The 20,860-nt window shown below is 41.8% G+C and overlaps 1 protein-coding gene across 4 annotated transcripts in view; it reads left to right on the plus strand.

The window, feature by feature from the left end:
• The window catches only part of DOCK5 (dedicator of cytokinesis 5), a 271,412-nt gene that overhangs the window by 73,544 nt on the left and 177,008 nt on the right, over positions 1-20,860 (plus strand). For all 4 annotated transcript variants that reach the window (XR_004539947.1, XM_033950084.1, XM_033950083.1 and 1 more), the window contains exons 3-5: positions 11,369-11,409; positions 17,141-17,196; positions 19,279-19,375. Coding sequence is in view for 3 of the 4 variants with exons in the window: in XM_033950084.1 (XP_033805975.1) it covers positions 11,369-11,409; positions 17,141-17,196; positions 19,279-19,375 (194 nt within the window). In the remaining variant the exon portion in view is untranslated. The remainder of the gene's footprint in view (positions 1-11,368; positions 11,410-17,140; positions 17,197-19,278; positions 19,376-20,860) is intronic.

Consider the following 20,860-nt stretch of genomic DNA (forward strand, 5'->3'; position numbering starts at 1 on the left):
GCACTAAGGACATAGGAAGGGGCACTAAGGACATGGGAAGGAGGCACTGGGGGCACTAAGGACATAGGAAGGGGCACTAAGGACATGGGAAGGAGGCACTGGGGGCACTAAGAACATGGAAAGGAGGCACTGGAGGCACTAAGGACATAGGAAGGGGCACTAAGGACATGGAAAGGAGGCACTGGGGGCACTATGGACATAGGAAGGAGGCATTGGGGGCACTAAGGACATAGAAGGAAGGAGAGAGGGAATAGAAAGGGACAATTGTTGGGCCTGAGTGCAGAAAGAAAAAAAATGAAAGAAAGGATACACATTCAGAAGGAAACCCAACCAGACTCATGAAATCACCAGACAGCAAAGGTAGGAAAAATGATTTTATTTTCAATTTAGTGATCAAAATGTGTCAGTTTTGAGAATTTATATCTGCTGTCTATATTTTGCACTATATTTGTCTATTTTTCTATAGTTACTGAGGTGACATTGCATATTTTAAAGTCATCTGCCTTGACATCTTTGAAACCCTCCAAATATAAATGATAATTAACATTTTCTCTGCGTATAGTGTGCTTTGTAGTTTTTTAAAATTTTATGGTTACCATTATGAATTAATAAGATATTATGTGTACATGAAAAATGAATGGAAGAAATTGGGGGCAGGGCTAAGGCGTGATTGGGGGCGGGACTGACAATTAATAGATGACCCCTTTTGATGAAAAAAATAAATGGTTACGTTATCTACAACCTATGCATGAAATTTTGCAACTAAGTTTAAAATTATACACACAAGATTATGGAATGAAGAGGATAGTGATTTGAGGGAAGCTGGCCACATATGCATTTCATTAAGAATCCTGCTGAAGATCATCTCTGCTGTCGCTTCCTGGTATGAGGTTATCATGTCTGATGGAGGACCCATGTGATCTTAAAAACTCAGGCATTACATCAGCTTTTTCTGTTGGCTTAATAAAAAGATATCACAAACAAGGGAGAACTTGGGAATCCCATTTCCCCTATTACTTTTCAGTGAGTCTCAGCGCTATACCATTTACAGGAAGAACTGTGTTCTTTTAAGCTAAAGTGGGTTGCCTTGCTAGACTCTTTTTTTTTCTGCTTTGATGTGTGTGGTTTCTGAAACGCGTGCAGACATTGGCCGGCATTCAATATCAAGCTTGCTGAAAAGCAGTCAGCTGAAAGGCAGTTTGGATGATGGTCATGACTGAATTCACAGATGCCTTGTTGGCTTCTTCTTGGCTTCTGGGACTCATTTTATGCCTGAGGACCGAATGCAGTCTGCAGACTGGTCAAAGCTCGAGTTACCAGGATTAGCAAAGGAATTTACTGTGTCTCTTTTTTTCTCAACAAGTGCTAATCTGTTTTAACTGGAGAGTGGGGGGAACTAAAAATGAAGAGCTAAGCAAATTACTCAAAAAAGAACAAAATGCAAGTTTGCTTTGAAAATATAGCTCTGCTCCAGTTGTGTAATCTTGCTAAATAAATGATCTTCAGATGTTAGATTTTCTGGCTTTGAAAGGAAATTTCAGTGTCCTAATTCTAGGCATTTAGAAATCTAATCCCTCTTGAATGATTTGGGTGCATGAGCTGCCGAGCTGCCGAGTGACTTAAATTTTGGCAGGGAGCTTTTTGCCAGCTGGTGTAGTTACACACCCCTTCCTCATGCTTGTTGGTTCCTGAAGTACAGGTTTCCTACAGAGGAAGTGCCACATTACATAATATTGGGATTAAATTAAAAAAATCAGAAATGGCTAAAAGTCTATCATCTGCAAATCTCTCTAGCACTTGAGTAAAATCTGGAACAAACAGATCATTTCAAAGAGGAAGCAGTGCAAAAGTTCCAGTAAGGTCTGTCAAGTTTGACGCCTTCTGATAAAAAAAAAAAATTACATTCTTGACCACTGTGTAAATGCTTAGAACAGAGTTTAGTGAAATTTTGAGTAAATTTTCAAAAGCATTCATCTCAATGTTAGGAGCATAAATTAAGGTTATCATATTTTCTCTGGGAAACCCCAGACACATGACCCCACCCCATTCCACCCGCAGCCTTGCCCAGTTCCGTCCCCAGCCCCGCCCCCACAAAGCCTCTTCTCTTCTTCTGGACAAGCTCCAGCCACATCTGAAGGGCCTGGAGCATGCGCAGATGCAAGTGATGTCATCCGTGCATGCTCAGAGGCCCTCCAGATGTGGCCGGAGCTCATCGGGGCTTTCCTAAACTTGGACAAATGCTGGGTTTTGGAAAGTCCATCTGGAGCCTGGACATGTCTGGGTTTTCGCGGAAGTCTGGTAATCCTAGTATAAATGTCTTTTCACTTGTTTTTCCCTAAACTAAATTTGATCCTATTCCATTATATTTTCAAAATTATTTTGTCTCCAACATTCCAGACCTCTTTTGTATAATTCTTTCAAAGTTTGTTTAAGGCCCAATATAATGTTACTCTAAACCTGTTCATTTTATTTTAATTGTAATTTTCAAAATTATACAGTACACAAAAGTACAAGAATAGAATTATATACAGAAAAAAGAAAAGAAATAAACTAATACTGTAGTAATATTAAAGCAACCAACAATTTCCATCAAGCCCACATTAAGGGAGATTACTTATTTTAAACAGAAAAATTTACAAACATAATAAGAAAATTTCTAGTAATGTACTTCAAGTAAATATTATTTGCAAAAGATCGAAATTCTCATTCATCCTGGTCTCATTTAAATTAACTCCTGTAGACAGTAGCTATCATATTCAATTTATAACGACTTGTGAGTTCTTGAAGCAGTAAAAACTGCTCTAATTGTAGAGGATCCCAGAAAATATAATCTTTATCTTGATACCTTAATAAACATTTACAAGGGAATTTTAAATAGAAGGATGCTTCAATTGCCAAGACACGGGATTTTAATGTTAGAAACGCCTTTCTTTTAAACTGTGTTGTCTTAGCAACATCCGGAAAAACCAAAACATTGTCCCCACAGAATTTTTTATTTTTATTTTGAAAATAGGTTTTCAAGATCAGTGTTTTATCAGATTCATTTAAACATTTTACTAATAAGGTAGCTCTAGTCAAGATAATATCTTGCGAATCTTCTAAAAAACATGTAAGATCAAATTCTGTGGGGACAAGTTCTTCTATCCCTTGTTCAGAAGTAATTTTTTTGTGTGTGTGGAACATAGTAACATATCGATATAGGCAATAAATCTGCGTTAGCCAGACCAAGGATTTCCTTAAAATATTTTCTAAGAAGAATTTCAGGTAATAATAAATGAGTCCTTGGAAAGTTAACTAAATGCAAATTTTTAACTCTCAAAAGGTTTTCAAACATTTCAAATTTAGAATGCACTAAATGGGATGTTTGTAAAGACAATATCTGTGAATCAATTGCTGTAATACGTCTATCTAAAATTTTTACATTAGCATCATTATTTTCCAGCTTTTGAATCACTTCCTGTGAAAAATGTTAATTTTGAATAGCTACTGACTTTAACAATCCCTCTACACGAGTATTAACCAACCAAAGATCTTTAAGGGAAATTTCTTGAGGAGTCTCTTGAGTCTCATGCATGGTTAAGGCCTCCTCTTGAAAGGAGATGGCCTTAGGCATTGCTCCAAAATTCAGAGCTAATGCCACACCTTGCTGAGAGTTGACCAGAGACTCAATAGGCCTACCCAATGGGTTGGCCTCAGAAGAAGTTACTGGAGGGAGAGGAGGAGTTCTATCCAAGGGGCTGAGAGATGCCCCAGATGTTGAGCGGGATAAGCCATCATAGGATTAACATTAGCTGGTGTCAAATGGCGGTCAATCGGGCCCATTAAGATTAGAGTAGAACTCTTAAGTTTCACTTTCCTCTTTCCCATTATATAAGAAATATTCAAATCTGAAAAAAAATATAAAGAATAAGCAATAAAGTACCTAATTTTTTCAGTCACTCCACGCAGCTCCACGTGGCTCTAAAGGGGCTCCCAAGGGGCTTGGCGTGCCCCTTAGGGCATGCCCCTTTGGCCACGCCCTGCGGCCGCACTGCAGCCACAGCGTCTCTTAAAGGAAAGGGAAAGGACCCCGATGACGCGGTCCCGGCATCCCCGCAGGTGCCTGCATGGAAGTCGGCTCTAAAAGTCACCAGCAGACAAATTCAGTGAAGGCACAGCGTCCCCAAAGGGCAGGAAACAATCCCTCGGTCTCGTTCACCAAGCAGGTAATGGTTATCCCCCTAAACCTGTTCATTTTATGTTGAGGATGAATATATAGTACAGGACTTGAAATCTGACAACCATGCACACAGAAGATGTTTTTTGGAATTGCTTACTGTAATAACTAAAACACACATTCACACTCACATACTCACCTTTTTCTTTTCCTGCATGCAGCTCTCTTTGTTTTATCATTTTAAGTAGATTAAAAGCTTGCAGATAAATTACAGGTTACTTTCTGAAGGAATGTTGGTAGACAAGGAAAATAAAAGGTCAATGAACTCTAGCTGCTGTTTTTAAACTTTGTCCTGTTCTGTTCCAGTGCTTTTTGTACAAGAACAGGAAAAGTTAGAAACAGATGAAGCACTGAAAGGGCAGTTCCATAAAAAGATGTTTTCCTTTACATGCATGCATACATTTGTAGAACACTAGCACTTTCACAATTAAATGGGCACTAGTGGTCACAACAGCTGCCTCTGAACCGTGAGGTTATGAGTTTGATTCCCACTGCAGCTCCTTGTAAACTCTGGACAAGTCACTTAACACTTCATTGCCCCATGTAATCCACTTTGATTGTGTAAACCACACTGAAAAAGCGGTATATCAAGTCCTATCCCTTTATCCTGTACTTGTGCGAGTAAATGCTAGCAGGATACCTAAGCACTATTTTGGAAGGCTGCATGCTCGTAAAAGCAAAGGGAGCATTCATAATAGTGAAACATGGGCAACTCTCCCATTCATGTGTGTAACATACAGAAGACCACGAGGTGGTATATCAAGAATCTTATAAAAAATAAAGAGAGGGCAGCAAGTGTAAGAACTTTGCATCATGATACGAGGGGTGTTCAATAATTTATCTACGTCAGTAGGAAAGAAAAGAGTTTTCAAAAAAATTTTGTTTAATTTTTCAATTTAGTCCGCTAATAGCGCTATATACTTCTACTTTAACCTCTTTGAAAAGAATTCTTTTGTTTGACCTTCAGACCAGGGCGTCACAGCTTCCTTGATGCCTTCATCACTTGAAAACCACTGTCAGTGGAGATATTTGACACACAGCTCCTCATTGGTAAGGCCCGACTTAGTGCAGGAAGAGGCGGTCGGAGCATACAGCGAGTGATTTCCTGCACTCACCGGCGCTCTGGCTGCTCTCTCCTGCTGCCCTCTCCAGTCTCCCCCATGAAAAACCGTATTCGCGGTTTTCAAGATTCCTGGAATGGAACCCCCGTGAATATCGGGGGTGTACTGTACTAATGTATTTGTGTACATTCAAAGTAAAGGGACATTTTTCAGCCTGTGGCATTTCCTCAGCTAACTGTTAAGTTGCCTAAGCAAAGTCCTTACAAAACTATCCAAATACTGCTTGCACTCTGACCATATCCTTTCAGAAGCTGCCATATATACTCGAGTATGAACTGAGAAAACAGTTCCCCACCAAAAAGAGGGCCAAACTGTTAACTTGAATATAAACCGGAGGGGGTGGGAAGGGTTTAATATTCAAGTTTATAGGAACTTCCCCCAACGACAGGCATTTCTTCCTACACACACCCCACCTGCTTCAGGTAAGTCTTTTTTGTCTGTACCCTTCTACTCTACTAACAACTCTGCCCCTTCTGCTTTGCCGCACCGTATGCCTGGAACAACCTGCCTGAATCAGTACGCCAGGCTCCATCTCTGGTAGTATTCAAATCCAGGCTCAAAGCCCACTTTTTCGAAGCTACTATATTTGTTTCTCATTTCCTCTGTAGTCCCTTCTCTCTCTACCTCTTTACCCTTTATATTTCCCTTCATGAGCAGCATATATTGATTTGTCCCTGCCCCATTCTTGTAAGCTCTGCCTTAACCGCACAAGCCTCGAACACTTAAATTTTTAAAGTGTTTGAGGCTTGTGTAGATGAAGATGGAGCTTGCAGGGATGGGGCAGGGACAGGAAGAGAACTCAAGGGGACAGGGTGGGAAAATGAGTTCCCGCGGGGACGGGAAACAATTTGTCTCCCTGTTATTCTCTAATATTGATTCACCCTTTGTCCTGTGTGTCTGTCATAATTAGACTGTAAGGTCTTTTGAGCAGGGGCTATCTCTTACGTGTGTAATGTACAGCGCTACCTGCATCTGGTAGCGCTATAAAAATAGTAGTTGTAGAAGTAGTATAATTGATAAGGAAATGAGATTTATTACTATCTTTGCACCATAACAAATACTTGAAAATTATAAGGAAGTTACCTCTCCCATATTAAGACTAGGAAGTGCACTCTGCACCCTTGCTTGTGCAAAAGAGGAATCTGTGACAGCTGCTGTGAAGATATGCAAAAGAGAAGTCTGTGACAATGTCATTTGTGATGGTCAGAGGTACATAGGAGACCTGTTTTTCATCTGCTGATAGCTCAAACATATCCTTTTACTGCAAAGGTTCTTTTCTTTTTTTTTTTTTTTTAATATCTTTATTAGATTTTCAAACTACAATTGTGCAACAAGTAATTAAATATATAAAATATCACAAGACAAGCACAATAAACTTTCAGACATTAATATACAATTAAATTTTTCCCCATCCTCTCATCCAATACTTAAATAAAATAAAACCCACAAGAAACTATCCATATATACCCTGAATCAAGTTCCAATGCAACTCCCTTCCCCCACCAACCCCCAACCCACCCTGGATGTGCATGTTTAGAAGTCTATACAATAAAATCAATTATTCTTCCTTACAAAATTTAGCCAATGGCTCCCAAGCATCCATAAACTTTCTGTAACGCCCTTGCTGTATGGCCATGAAACGTTCTTTTCTTTTTAAAAAATACATCTGTAACGATCCAAGAAAAGACCTCATTTTTATAGTCTTATGGTTGTGTGAAGTACAAGCAGAAGTAAGAACAGATAGCGTAGTTGGTTTTGACATGGATAACCTGGACATACAGATGATTCAACTGGACATACTGGCCTCACTTGTGTATGCTGGACACTACAGACCTATATTTTCCCTTAGCCAGGCCCAGCCTGTACCTTGCTGTCTGTAAACACCTGCAGCCTTTGCAATGCTAACGTTTTTGTCTCCATTCCCTGCTGGGAGGATATTTCTCCAAGGTTCTGCTGAACTGTTATCAGTGCTGTATGACTTCATATGCCAGGCACCCTGGAAAGCCACAAAACTTTTATAATGAGCAAGGATCCCTGCTCATGTGGGTGTAGCGAGATGAAAGAACTTGGTACCAAAACATTTGCTCCCTGTCTCTGAACCAAGCTATGGGAATCAAGCAGCTGGATTGTTGAAAGGTCACCTTTGCCAACTTTCAGCATACAAGGACACTATCCCGAAGATGCACAGAATTGTAAAACCACTAATTAGCATCTACAGCTCCCAGCGCTAGAAAAAGAAAGTTCACCAAGAGTTCTCTGTTTCTGCAAGGCCCCCCCCATACTGGGAGGGGGGGGTGGAGGTGAGAGAGGCGTGGACTGAGAGGAGGAGGAGTTAGCTATACATTATTTTATGTACCAATAGGGAATTACATAACCAGAATTCGGGGATGGACTTTTTTGGAACAAAGGAAGAATTGCTCTGTATAAAAAACACGTGTATTCTAGGTAAAGCCAGAGAGATTCACTTACTTATGCTACGGGGAACTGCTAGCCCCCAGCTAAGCATATGGGTGCAAATTCTTCTCTCCATTGCATATTCTGAACTGACAGTATATTTTTCTGATATGTCTCTGCTGCTGTAATACTTATAGTTTTTATACTAACAATAAACAAATATTGTCTGTTTTGGAAGATACAATGCCATCTCGTAGTTATTCCAATGAGGTAAACAAAGCAGCTTTTACTTCAGTTTTAAGAAAAGTTTGGACAATTTCCTGGAGGAAAAGTCCATAGTCTGTTATTGAGAAAGACACAGGGCAAGCCACTGTTTGTCCTGGATCGTAGCATGGAATGTTGCTACTCCTTGGGTTATGGCCAGGTACTGGGGACCTAGATTGGCCACCGTGAGAACAGACTACTGGGCTTGATGGCTGTTCTTAAGCTCTTATGTGTGCCAAGTAAGGACAATCAAGCCATTGTAACATCACTGATGAGGTTGGCTTAGAGCAGGGGTAGGGAACTCCGGTCCTCGAGAGCCGTATTCCAGTCGGGTTTTCAGGATTTCCCCATATGAATATGCATTGAAAGCAGTGCATGCAAATAGATCTCATGCATATTCATTGGGGGAATCTTGAAAATCCGACTGGAATACGGCTCTCAAGGACCGGAGTTCCCAACCCCTGGCTTAGAGGCACTGTGGAATGAGGCATTGTGACATCACAAGCTCAACTCTGGAATGTTGCCCTCATTGGGGTTCCAGAATCTTGCTATTCTTTGAGATGCTGGAATATTGCTACTCCTTGGATTTTGGCCAGTGAGCTGGATTGGCCACCGTGAGAACAGGCTACTGGGCTTGAAGGACCATTGATCTGACCCAGTAAAGCTATTCTTATGTTCTTAGTTGCATTTTACAGACAGGTTGAATACTAGGGGTCTCTGAAGTAATGTTGGCTTTCTTCTGTTCTATTTCTTACTCCTTCTTCCCCACCCTGGTTAATGGGTGTGCTCACAGCTCTTCCCTCCCTTGGCAGTTGCTGATAAGCAAGCTATATGCAAGGCCAGTGCAGGGTCTAGACCAGTGGTTCCCAACCCTGTCCTGGAGGAATCCCAGGCCAGTCGGGTTTTCAGGGTAGCCCTAATGAATATGCATGGAGCAAATTTGCATGCCTGGGACTTCCATTATATGCAGATCTCTCTCATGCATATTCATTAGGGCTATCCTGAAAACCCGACTAGCCTGGGGGTCCTCCAGGACAGGGTTGGGAACCACTGATCTAGACCCTGCACTGGCCTAGCATATAGCTTTGCTTATCAGTGACTGCCAATGGAGGGAGGAACTGCAAGCATATCACAGTACCTTGGGGGGGAGGGGGAGTAGAGAGTAATAAATACTGGTAACTAAGGGGAGACTTAAATATAAACAGAGATCCCCATTTTTGGATGCTTCTATTGCCCCAAAATCTCGGCTTATATTCAAGTATATATGGTAAATATATCTTTTTTTGTTTTTTACATTTGTGTGTGTGTGTGTTTGGGGGGGGGGGGTTATCACATGTAAAACTTTGTATGTTTATACCTCAAATCTCACTCGTTCTATAAAAGCAACGGAGGGTGAAAATGACTTGCCCATCTTTCCTGGTTCTCAGCCCATTTCTTTTTTTTTTTTTTTATTATTTTGTTCTCAGCCCATTTCTGAAGAATTGCCAAAATTATCCAGTTCCAGAAGGGAGTTATTTTGGCCAGTCTTGTTTGTGAACCATTTCAGGGACCAATGCACAGAGCACCACAAGCCAGTGCAAAACACCGGTTTGCAGAGCGATTTAGTTTTAGCAGGTGATGCTCAACGCCAACGGCATGCAAATTATATGAACGCTGTTTGAGTTGAGAATCAGCGATAAAAGGGCTAGGAACATGCCTAGCATCTGCGTACAAGAGCTGAGCAGTAGGCACAGCTTTTGTGCGCCAGGCCCAGTTGAGCGCAGAGTTGCGATCGCTGGAGCCCCGAACAAGTTACAGCAAAAGCAAAAACCTTCAGTTTTGCTACAGTGAGTTTGGGAGTCTTTTTTGTGTGTGTGTGTGTATTTCACAATGGTATTAGGCACAACCTTTAGGCGTAGTTGTAAAGCATGGGACACACATGTACAAATAAAACACACACATGGCTACCGACTTTAAAGTTCAAGCAACTGTTTAAAATTTAGGTAAAATGTTCCTACTTTGATGCTATCCACAGCTCCAACCTGCTGGAAAAGTTTGCATGCTAAAAGGTAGGCATTCGTTGCTGTGCATTACATGGAATGCTCATTTTAATACTAATCAGCTCCTTGTAATGCATTGGCATAGGATTTTCAGTGGCTGCTGCCGTGGCCTGTAAAAGCAGCTGAGAATTCTTTTCTGCATTGGAGGTTAAACTAACTCGCATGCTAGACTGGCTACACAACCAGCCCTACTCAAACGGTATGCTTTTGAAAATCTGCTCCTCAGTATACTATTTATAATACCTGCTTCTACCCACTGAAATCAGTGCTACAGGTCCCATAAAGCACCAGGATTAGGTTTGCAGAAATGCAGGACTGGCCTAAAAGCTGCCTCCTGGAATTTGACAGCTGTCCAGCTCTAACCATTAAGACACTCTGTTCTCAAAAATTACTATTATTATTACATCTGCAGCTTAGCCCAGTGTATGTTATGATCAAAAACTCCAGTCTCTGTTGTATATTAATGTTATGTGTATCTCTTATGGGTCCAGTTCGCTTTACAACTAGAACCAGCCTTTGGATATAATTAATGTCAATTTTATTATTTTTATTGATGTCATACATATGTTTTTATGACTTTTTATTAAATAAATTCCTGCACCTTGTACCTGTTCTGCAGTCTCATTTTGGTTTTTTTATGTGTATCTCTGATTCAGACTGTCGGGATCCTTGATTCATCAAGTTATCAATTTTTTATGATTAAAATGAAAGACTAAAAAGGGGAAAAAAAATTTTACACATAAAAAAGAAAGTTTTACACGTGCAATGATTATACCATCTGCCTGAGATGGTAGAAAAAAGTTCTAAATCACTGTCTGGGATTCTCAGCACATATTACACCATTTTTAAAAATAATGTGTAGTTATTGCAACGTGTAACTATTTTGAGAGAACTGAGATACAAGTGTTTTTTCTACTGAAGGTGTTTACACCAAGGGTTTTTTTTGGGGGGGGGATAAATTTGTTACTACCTCTAGCAAAATACTAGTGATTTCTCCCCAGTTTTTTTGATATTGCGTGATCTGTTTTAATAGCCATGGGTTTTAAGCTTTGATGACCTCAAACCAAAAATATTTAAGGGTGTCCCAGAACCAATATAAGGCTGTGACCTGGTTATCATGCCCCCCCCTACTATTACAAACTAATTTATTAGCTGTGGATTAAAGAACACTCTTTTTTGTAAATGTTTTCATGTTGGCCTGAAAGAAAGTAAAGAAAAGTGTTGGGTTCCTGGGCGTGTGAGTGTACATATAAACACATGTTTGTGAGAGGTTGGTAGCATGTATTTTTGCCTGTTCTATGATGCCTTATATGTTTTCTGTTGTACCCTGACAGGTTGGTACAGAGGATACACTCTCAGAAATAAATGTAAAAAGGTATGATTTTATCTTTATTTTTTTTAATAAATGACAGAAATACTAAGCTAGTATTTTCAGAGTGGGTTAGCGTGCCCATTCCTGCACTTACTGTATGTGGCCAAATCTGACACTTGAAAGTTTAGCTGCCCTGAACTATTTAGCTTCTCTGAAAATGTGGGAAATCCCTGTGGCGGGTTAGGTAAGATGTGTGAGTGCAGAAATATTGGTCCTAAATCTAGCCAGTTGCATTTTAGCCAGATGTAGGTGAATTCTTAATCACAAATTAGCAGGCAAGGTTGCAGCTGAATATTTATTGTAACTTTTATCAGTTATCAAGTACTATATCAAGGGCGGGGGCGGGAGGAATTATCAAAATGGGCTACTGTTAACCCCAGTTATTAGTAACTTTGCATAAAATGGGTAATGGGATTTGATATACACTACCCCCTCCGTATTCGCGGGGTTCGGGGCAGAGCTGGCCCGTGAATATGAAAAAAACGCGAATAATATTTGGGCCGGTTCTGCCCCTAACCCCTGCTTCCTCCGGCTATTTTAAGCCCTGAAAGCCACCCCCTTAAGCCTTACCTGGTGGTCTAGTGGGTTTTCTTTTTTTTATTTTTTATTTTTTAAGATTTCAAATATATTTATTGAATTTTAAGTAACCAAAAGCAGGAATACAAAAAGAAAAAAAACACAAGAATAATAAACAAGTAAGCAAAGAGGTTCAGCCGAACCAACCAGATATCAGAAGAATGCATAATACAGAATACATATGGTATGGTGATAATAAGTTTCGTTGTAAAAAAGAAAAAAACACCAGAAAACCTGGAGGCTCAAAAGAACCCATTGTAGAACCTGGAGAGGAGAAAGAGAGAAAAGAGGGAGGTTAAGAAAAAGGAGAGGAGAGAGAGGTAGATCAAATAGAAGATGGAAAAGATGGACCATAATGAAGCAGGAATGAGTGAATAGTGTTGAGTAATGAACAAGGGATAATGAATGAGGGATACGGGGTGGACATCCCATGCCAACCTAGAATAGTGGATAGAGAAGAAAAGGAGAGAGAAAGTTGGACAGAACAAGATCAAAAGAAATTAGAGGAAAGACAACGGTTAAGGAGAGTAGTGGCGAATAGGATCCCAAATCTTGGAAACACGCTGCAATCGGTTTGTAAATTCAGCAGCTTTTAGTTCATAGGAATGAATCATGAGAACTGTGTTCCACCAGAAAACGACATTAAGCAAATCTGCGGATTTCCAGTTGTGCAGAATCATTTGAATAGTTAAAGCAATTAAGATATTGAGAAGAGCTTGTTGAACTAGTGGGTTTTCAAGCAGGAGCAATCTTCCCACACTCCTACCCCGTGCAGATCGCTCACAGGAAATGGCTACCTTGAGCTCCCGTAGTCTCTCAAGCCATTTCCTGTGAGCGATCTGCATGGGGCAGGAGTGTGGGAAGATCTCTCCTGCCCAGAAAACCCGCTAGACCACCAGGTAAGGCTTAAGGAGGGGCTTACAAGGGTTAAAATAGCCCAAAAAATGAAAGTGATTTTTTTTTTTGTTTAAAACCGCGAATAAGCGAATCCGTAGATACGGAATTCGCGAATACAGAGGGAGAATTGTACTGACTTTCTGTGTTACAACCAAAGTGGTTTATATTCATTATAGGCTGATACTTTCTCTGCCCCTAATGGGCTTACAATCTAAGTTTTTGGTACCTGGGGCAATAGAGGGTTAAGTGACTTGCTGAGGATAAGATTACCAGATGTCTGGGAAAACCCAGACATGCCCTCTTTTTTTCGAGGACTGTCTGGGTGCCCAGATGGATTTCTAAAACCCAGCAGTTTGTCCGGGTTTTGTAAGGCCCCGAGCTCAGGGCCACATCTGGAGAGCCACCAAGCATGTGCGGATGCAACACAATGAAGTCATCACATCGTATCTGTGCACACTTAGAGGTCCTCCAGATGCAGCCCGGACTCGGGGAAGAAGAGGCGAGGTTTGTGTTGGGATGGGGCTGGGGTGGAATGGGGCGGGGCCACGTGTCCTCTTTTTGCCATGAACAATTTTGGCAACCCTACATGAGAAGGCATCTTGTCCCACTACACTAGCCATTAAGCTACATCTCCACTCCAGGAGCCTGTTCCAAAATAGCACAAGTTAGTGGTAAAATAACACATTCTAATAGCAGCACACATGTTACTATGCACCTAAGTTGAGCATCTGCACCATTTTAAAAGCTGGCCTCAATGAATCTTCATCTAAGAGGCAATAATCTGCAGAGGTGAAAACCAGGCCTGTTTGCAGACTTCCCATTAGAGACACGGGGACCGTGGGTAGCTGCGGGTAAGCCGCAGGAACAGGGGGAAAAGTTGACTGGTTGTCGTGGGTATGGGGACAAGGCCATTCACCACCCTGTAGAGCGGTGAAGGGCTTGTCCCGGCAGTAAAGAATCTGCCGCGAGTTGCCTCCCTTCCTACCCCTCCCAGTCAGCAGCCCCCCCATCCCCATTCCACACGATCACAGTTGCAGCAGCAGCACCCCCTTTCGCAGGTCCAACAGCCCCCCCCCACACACACTCACACCCTCCCTCCCCTCGCTCTCAATCACCGTCAGCAAAACACACAAACCTGCGACTCTCCTGGGTCAGCCCCTTCGTGTCTCCTGGGGCGGTCCTACCAGCATAAAAGCTTCCTGCACAAACAGGGCTGCTCTGGAAACTTCTAGGCTGGTAGGCCCGAGGAGGCGCGAATAGAAGGAGGGACTTGGTGGCAAGAAGTTTCCGGAGCAACCCTGCATGCAGGAAGCTTCTAGGCTGGTAGGCCTACCCTGAGAGGCACGAATGGAAAGAGGGACTTAGTGGCAAGAAGTTTCCGGAGCAGCCCTGCATGTAGGAAGCTTCTAGGCTGGTAGGCCCACCCCGGGAACCTCAGAGGGGTTGACCCAAGAGAGTTGCAGGTTTATTTGTTTTTTTGCTGCTGGCAATCGAGATCGAGGGAGGGAGGATGCGAGGGTGGGGGGCTGTTAGACCTGCGATAGGGAGGGAGACTGCTGGATTCATGAAGGGGGTCTACTGCTGTACCTGCGATCACGTGAAGGGGGTTGCTTGGGCTTCTGGATCGGCTAGAGCTGAAGGGAAGGGAGACAGTTGCTGGATCTTGTCTGGGGGAAGGGAAACAGGTACTGGGCCCATGTGGTGGGTGGAGCAGAGCTGGAGGGAAGGGAGAGGTACCAAACCCACACCTGGGCACTGAAGGGAAGGGGTAGAGTTGTTGGACCTATTAGAGGAAAGGGAGAGAAGTGCAGGACCTGCAGGGAGGAAGAGAGAGAAGGAAAGGGAAAGAGAAAAGCTGAATCAAGGAGATGAAGGAAGAGTGAGTGAAATATAGAACATATCAGAGGGAGGTAGGGAGAACAGAGAAAGTGTGAGAGGCACATTTGTGTAAGGGAGTAAGAGAGGGGAGATATTGGATACAGGGAGATATTGGATACAAAACGAGAAAAGAGGGGAGATGGGGTCATGGATGGGAGCATAGGAACAGAGACACAAAGGGGAATGTTTTATGGGTTGGTATATGGATACTGTCAGTGGGCAAGGCTAGACATAGGAAGGTATATGGATACAGAAGATGGCTAGACATGAGGGAGAAGAGGAACGCAGAAGAGAGATGTTGGACTTGAAAGAGGGAGGCATGGGGACACAGAGGATTGACACTGGGCATGGAGGGTTTAGGGATGCAGAATAGTGTTGATGATGAAGGCAAGGAGATGGGCATAGAGGAAATACTAAAAAGGGGAGACAGAGAAGGGAGATGCTTGCTGAACATGGGGAAAAATATACACAGAGTTGGAAGATGAATGGTGAGCATGGAGAAAGAAGAAATGGCAAATGGCAGGAGACACTGACAAGTGAGTTAAGAGTAGACAGACAGAAACAGAAACGAGAGCCTGAGACTAATGTGATGTGAAGAATAAAATGACCAGACAACAAAAGGTAGAAAAAAAAAGTATTCTTTTTTGTGATTAGAATATATCAGATTTGAAATACAAGTATGTATCCTGTTAAAGCTGGTGTTAGACATTACTGCAGAACCCAGGCTATGCTTCTTTAGCTTTCAGCTGGCTTAGGGCTTTCTCTGACCAGGGGGTAATTGCCCTAGTTGCACTCCCCTAACACTATTCCTGCCATGTGTGAGACTCTGTTAGCTTGATTTTTCTATGTAGCATTCTGTAGTAATTTGACTTCAGTTTTCTCGATAGTGGAGGGGAGACTGGGGTTTTGTTGATCCTTACGCTATTATTTGTGATTTATAAAATGACAATTGTACAGAATATTGTTTCTTTTTATACTTTAATAAAATAAATTCAGTATAAGATCATAACTATTTGAGGCTTGTGCGGATGGGATCAGATGGTTTGCGGGGATGGGGCGTGGACGGGTTCCGAGCTTGTGGAGATGGGACAGGGACGGGGACTGAACTAGCGGGGACACGGACAAAATTTTTCCCCATATCATTCTCTACTTCCCATTACCACCATCCTCACATTTGTGTACCTATGTCCATTGATGTCAAAACACATGACAATACGTCTGATTGTGTATACCTAAAATTGTTGGATTTGCAAACAACCTCTTGAGGGAACCTGGTCTGAGACTAACGCTGGCAAAAAGGTTAAGTAAATTGAATTAGATTTGGAGGAGGCAAGAACTGGTATAAATGACCTGTTGCATACTCAGTTTATCACATGACTTCTCTAATGGTTTGCTGAATTGATACACAGATGAGGAGAACAGGAATAAAATCAGGCCTGGTGTTTGATGGTTTCACAGCTTCTTAGCATTGATGATGCATATTATCAGTACAGAAAGGATGGAAGGCCTTATTTTAATGGAGAGGCAAGGGAGAGCTTCAGGCCCACAAGGAGGTGCTCTGCTTTCCTAACACTCAGCTTGAACAGATGTTAATTTCTTCTAGGATGTGAACTGTACAGCTATTTAAAGTCTGTTTAACGCCCTGCAGAAGCTGAATAATAGCATCTAGAGTGACAGTAATAAAAACCCACATGTTACAGGCTCTCAGCCTGATCCTATCTGGGTGCGATAGTAGCAAAGATATCATTAACGTGTGAAAAACCAAAGTCCAGAAGTTACTGTAGAGTGCCATTAACAAAATGCAGTGTTTCATGTGATTTGCATTTTAAGTGCATGGTAAGCTCAGAATGTAATCGGTGCAGTACCATTAACAAGTCATGAGGGTAATAAAACACAGAACCATTCCACTGAGAGCAACAAGGCCCTCCCTGCCTACTTGCATTGAATTAATCTTAAGAACCAAAAATGTATTGGTAGGGTTGCGATAACCATGGTTGCGATAACCATGGAGAATGGAACAGTCACTGTAATGGAGTATATGACATCGTGGATTCTGTTTAATGTTTTTGGTTTTTTTTAATGCAGAGAACCCAGGCAAAATCAAAATATATAATCTCTGCACAGATTGCTAGCAATATCACTGTTTATTTTGGATTGGACCAAGCCAGAGGAAGAAATTCCCGTGGCCTAGGATCGCAAGGATTTTTAATGAGGCATAGAAGGATTAAAATTGTGTGTTAAGGCTCCTATCCAGCTACACCCGCTTTGGATTACTGATTTTAAAACAGTCCTGTGATCTCTTCTGTACATGAGTTTACTACCCTCAAATGTGGATACCCTAGCAGGTCTTTACTGCGTGTTTTAAATAGTTCTCTTTTCATAGGGCATCTTCCCAGAAACATATATCCATCTCAAAGACGCTACAGTGGAAGACAGAGGGTAGGTGTATTTCCATTTCTCAGTTTGTCCTATTTTCTTTCCATGTCACCTTTTATTCCTCTTCCCCCTGTCCCTTGTGCTGGTGGAATATCTGTTCCGATGGGCTCACAATCTAACTATGGTACCTGGGGCAATGAAGGGTTAATTCCGGATTGCAGATTCTGCTGGCTATGACGATGGGGTCCCCTCCATCTCCACTAGTAAAAGTTGTATGGATCCAATTTATACCTGCTATTGATATGGCATAAATGGGTGTGCCTAAATGTTCAATTATCAAAACCCACTGAAATTGGATAAATGTTACCTAACTCTTATACGTAGGTTATTCTAGAATAACCTACGTATAAGAGTTAAGAACATAAGAATAGCCTTACTGGGTCAGACCAATGGTCCATCAAGCCCAGTAGCCCGTTCTCATGGTGGCCAATACAGGTCATTAGTACCTGGCCAAAATCCAAGGAGTAGCAACATTACAGAATCTCAAAGAGTAATCAAAATTCTGGAACTCCAAAGAATAGTAACATTCCATGCAGAATCCCCAAGGAGTAGCAACATTCCATGCTACCAATACAGGGTTACCAATACCACTGGACCTAAATGTTGGCACATAAATGTTTACTTTTGCTAATATGCTATAATGTAATCTGGACATGCAGATGACTTTATAGGATTAGCATTTAGCATCGGTGCTAAATAAAACGGTTATTGACTACATCGTTCGTAACCAACTAAAAAGTAATTACAAAAAAAAAAAAGGCGCCGCTATGCGGTCTCTGGGACCGGTACCTAGGTCCCTGGTGGCTAGCGGCGCATAGTGATGCCAAAGCCCGGAAGTGGGCATGGTTAGGGGGCAGTACCGGACTTTGGCGTCACTATGCAGTGCTGGATGCGATTCTGACAGAACCCTAAGTGCCAGCAATGTAGGCCTGTGAAACCCTGGTCCCATCAAGCCACAATTCTGGAAGCGGCACCTGTCAGTGATTGACACACGGCAGGTGCCCATTTGTAGGCACTTGCCACATCAGGCGCAGCTTACAAAATCAGCCCCTATATGTTAGCACCCTTTATGGAATTGCCTCCATAGAGTTACACACACATTGCTGCACCTACCCTTGGAACAGCTGCAACTTTGTGTGAGAGCATTTGTGTGCTACCAGGGCTAATTCCGGGAGTCTATTTTATAAAAGGAACAGTTATGTCTATCTTACTTTTTATAAAATATCCCAAAATAAACCCATTCAATAATTTCCTAGGCACTCTGTTATAAACTCACAGATTTGCTCAAGGCCTACTAGCTCCTGTTTATCCAAGGCTCTGAGAGGGCGGGAGTTGGCAGGCCTTGAGCATATGCAGATGCTCAAGGCCCAGCACCAGTCTAGTACGTAGCTGTTTGTCAGCGTCAGCCGATGGAGATAGGAACTGCAAGTTAAATACTGGCAGCTGCAGATAGTGAGGAGGTGTGGAGGAAGAAATTCCACAGGCATACATATCAGGAGAGTCACCTCCACGAATCAATCACAGGCGAACAAATGGTGGAGATGTCCAAGGAATAAGGTAGGCTGATGAGTGAATACAGCAGAGTCGTGAGAAACATCAGCCTACCTTTTTCCTTGGACATTTCCACTGTTTGTTCGTCTGGAAGAAATTCCAAACCACAGGGCATGGGAGATGTGGAATAAGAAATGCCAGTAACCATGGGTTACTGCACATCATGAGGGGGGGGGTAGGAAGAAAAGCACATCACGAGGGAGGTGGAGTTACTATACTAGAATATAATCCCCCCTAGTTTATATTCGAGTTAAATTTTCCCCTTTTTTGAGGAGGAAAACTGTTATCTCAGTTTATACTTGAATAGACTTAGATTTGAGTATATACTGTTAGGTGGATAGGTATATCTATCTATATAGTGTATGTGCGTATTGATATACAGTATGCCTTTCAGGGGTTGCATCCCATCAAGACGCCTACAGTTCTTCCTTTAGAGCTGAGTTTGGATTTTATTCCTCTGTTCTTATGTGGAATTGGTGTGTGCAGATTCAACTGCCTCAAAAGTGTGAACTGGAATTCTTTTTTCTTTTTTAGTCAGCATGAGACTGTGATTCCAAGTGAACTCCCTCTAGTCCAGGAGCTCACAACAACGCTGAGGGAGTGGGCCCTTATCTGGCACAAGCTCTATGTGGTAAGTTACCGCTTTCTGCTTGTTGTGTGACTGGACAACGGAGACCTTGTGAAACTGGTCGTCAAAATGGCAGATGATGTTTAATGTGAATAAGTGCAAAGTGATGCATGTGGGAAAGAGGAACCTGAACTATAGCTACATGTTGCAGGAGTCCACATTAGCAGTCACTGCCCAGGAAAAGGTCCTGAGTGTCATCGCTGAGGATACGTTGAACAGGAAAGGAATGGAAAACAGAGATGAAAATTTTATAATGCTCTTGTGTCGTTCTATGGTACAAATTTATTATATCAGACTCAAAGGTTTTAGACCTCTTTAGAAATCAAAAGATAGAGCAATTAGCTGAAAAGGTCTTCAAATGTTTATATACATATTCAAACCCACAGACCTCAGAAGAACCGTGCTGTATGTCTAGTTTCTTCAAAGAACATACAGACCAATTACGGCATCCATGGTCGTCATAGGTCTCTATAACATTTTTTATTTTTTATTTTTAGTTTTAGTTTTTAGTAGTTATTTGACTTAACATATCAAAAAGTACTTATCTTTTATCTACGCGGGTGGGGGTAGGCACTCCCCCACCCGCGTAGATAAAAGATAAGTACTTTTTGATATGTTAAGTCAAATAACTACTAAAAACTAAAAATAAAAAATGTTATAGAGACCTATGACGACCATGGATGCCGTAATTGGTCTGTATGTTCTTTGAAGAAACTAGACATACAGCACGGTTCTTCTGAGGTCTGTGGGTTTGAATATGTTCTATGGTACAGCCACACCTCGAATAATGGGTGCAATTCTGGTCACCGTATCTCAAAAAAGATATAGCGAAATTAGAAAAGGTACAAAGAAGGGTAACAAAATTGATACAAGGGATGGGATGACTTCCCTATTGGGAAAGGCTAAAGCGGCAAGAGCTCCTCAGCTTGGAGAAGAGATGGCTCAGGGATGATATGATAAAGGTCTACAAAATATTGAGTAGAGTAGAAAGGGTAGATGTGAATTACTTGTTTTATCTTTCCAAAAATACCAGGACTAGGGGGTATGTAATGAAGCTACTAAGTAGTAGTAAGGCCTTGTTTATTATCTCGTGTCTTTAAGAAATTCCAATTGACAGAAACTTTAGTGCTCTGGAAGCTTTCAGATTTAGCTTTAATGAAGTTGGGTGATGGTTCAGTAGTTTTCATGTGTAGTGGAGAGGAGAAACTATGGTAGAGAGGGAATACAAAGAGAAGGATTGATTTGACCTGGTTTTTACAAGCTGAGCTCAAGCTGTGCTGGAATAAACAGTCACTGATTGTATGCCATTCAGTCCACAAAACTGAAATGCTGCTCCCACCATTCTCTGCAGCTTGCCAGGGGATCTAAGCTCTAGTTGGGGAACCCAGCCCCACAGTAACCATCACATCATTAACTATTTCTCATTTTCTAGAGATTCTTTGAGGATTCTGTTATATATTTTGGGATCAGTGCAACAATTGTGCAGAA

The sequence above is a fragment of the Geotrypetes seraphini genome, chromosome 6 (genome assembly GCF_902459505.1).
Source record: "Geotrypetes seraphini chromosome 6, aGeoSer1.1, whole genome shotgun sequence".
Taxonomy (NCBI): Eukaryota; Metazoa; Chordata; class Amphibia; order Gymnophiona; family Dermophiidae; genus Geotrypetes; species Geotrypetes seraphini.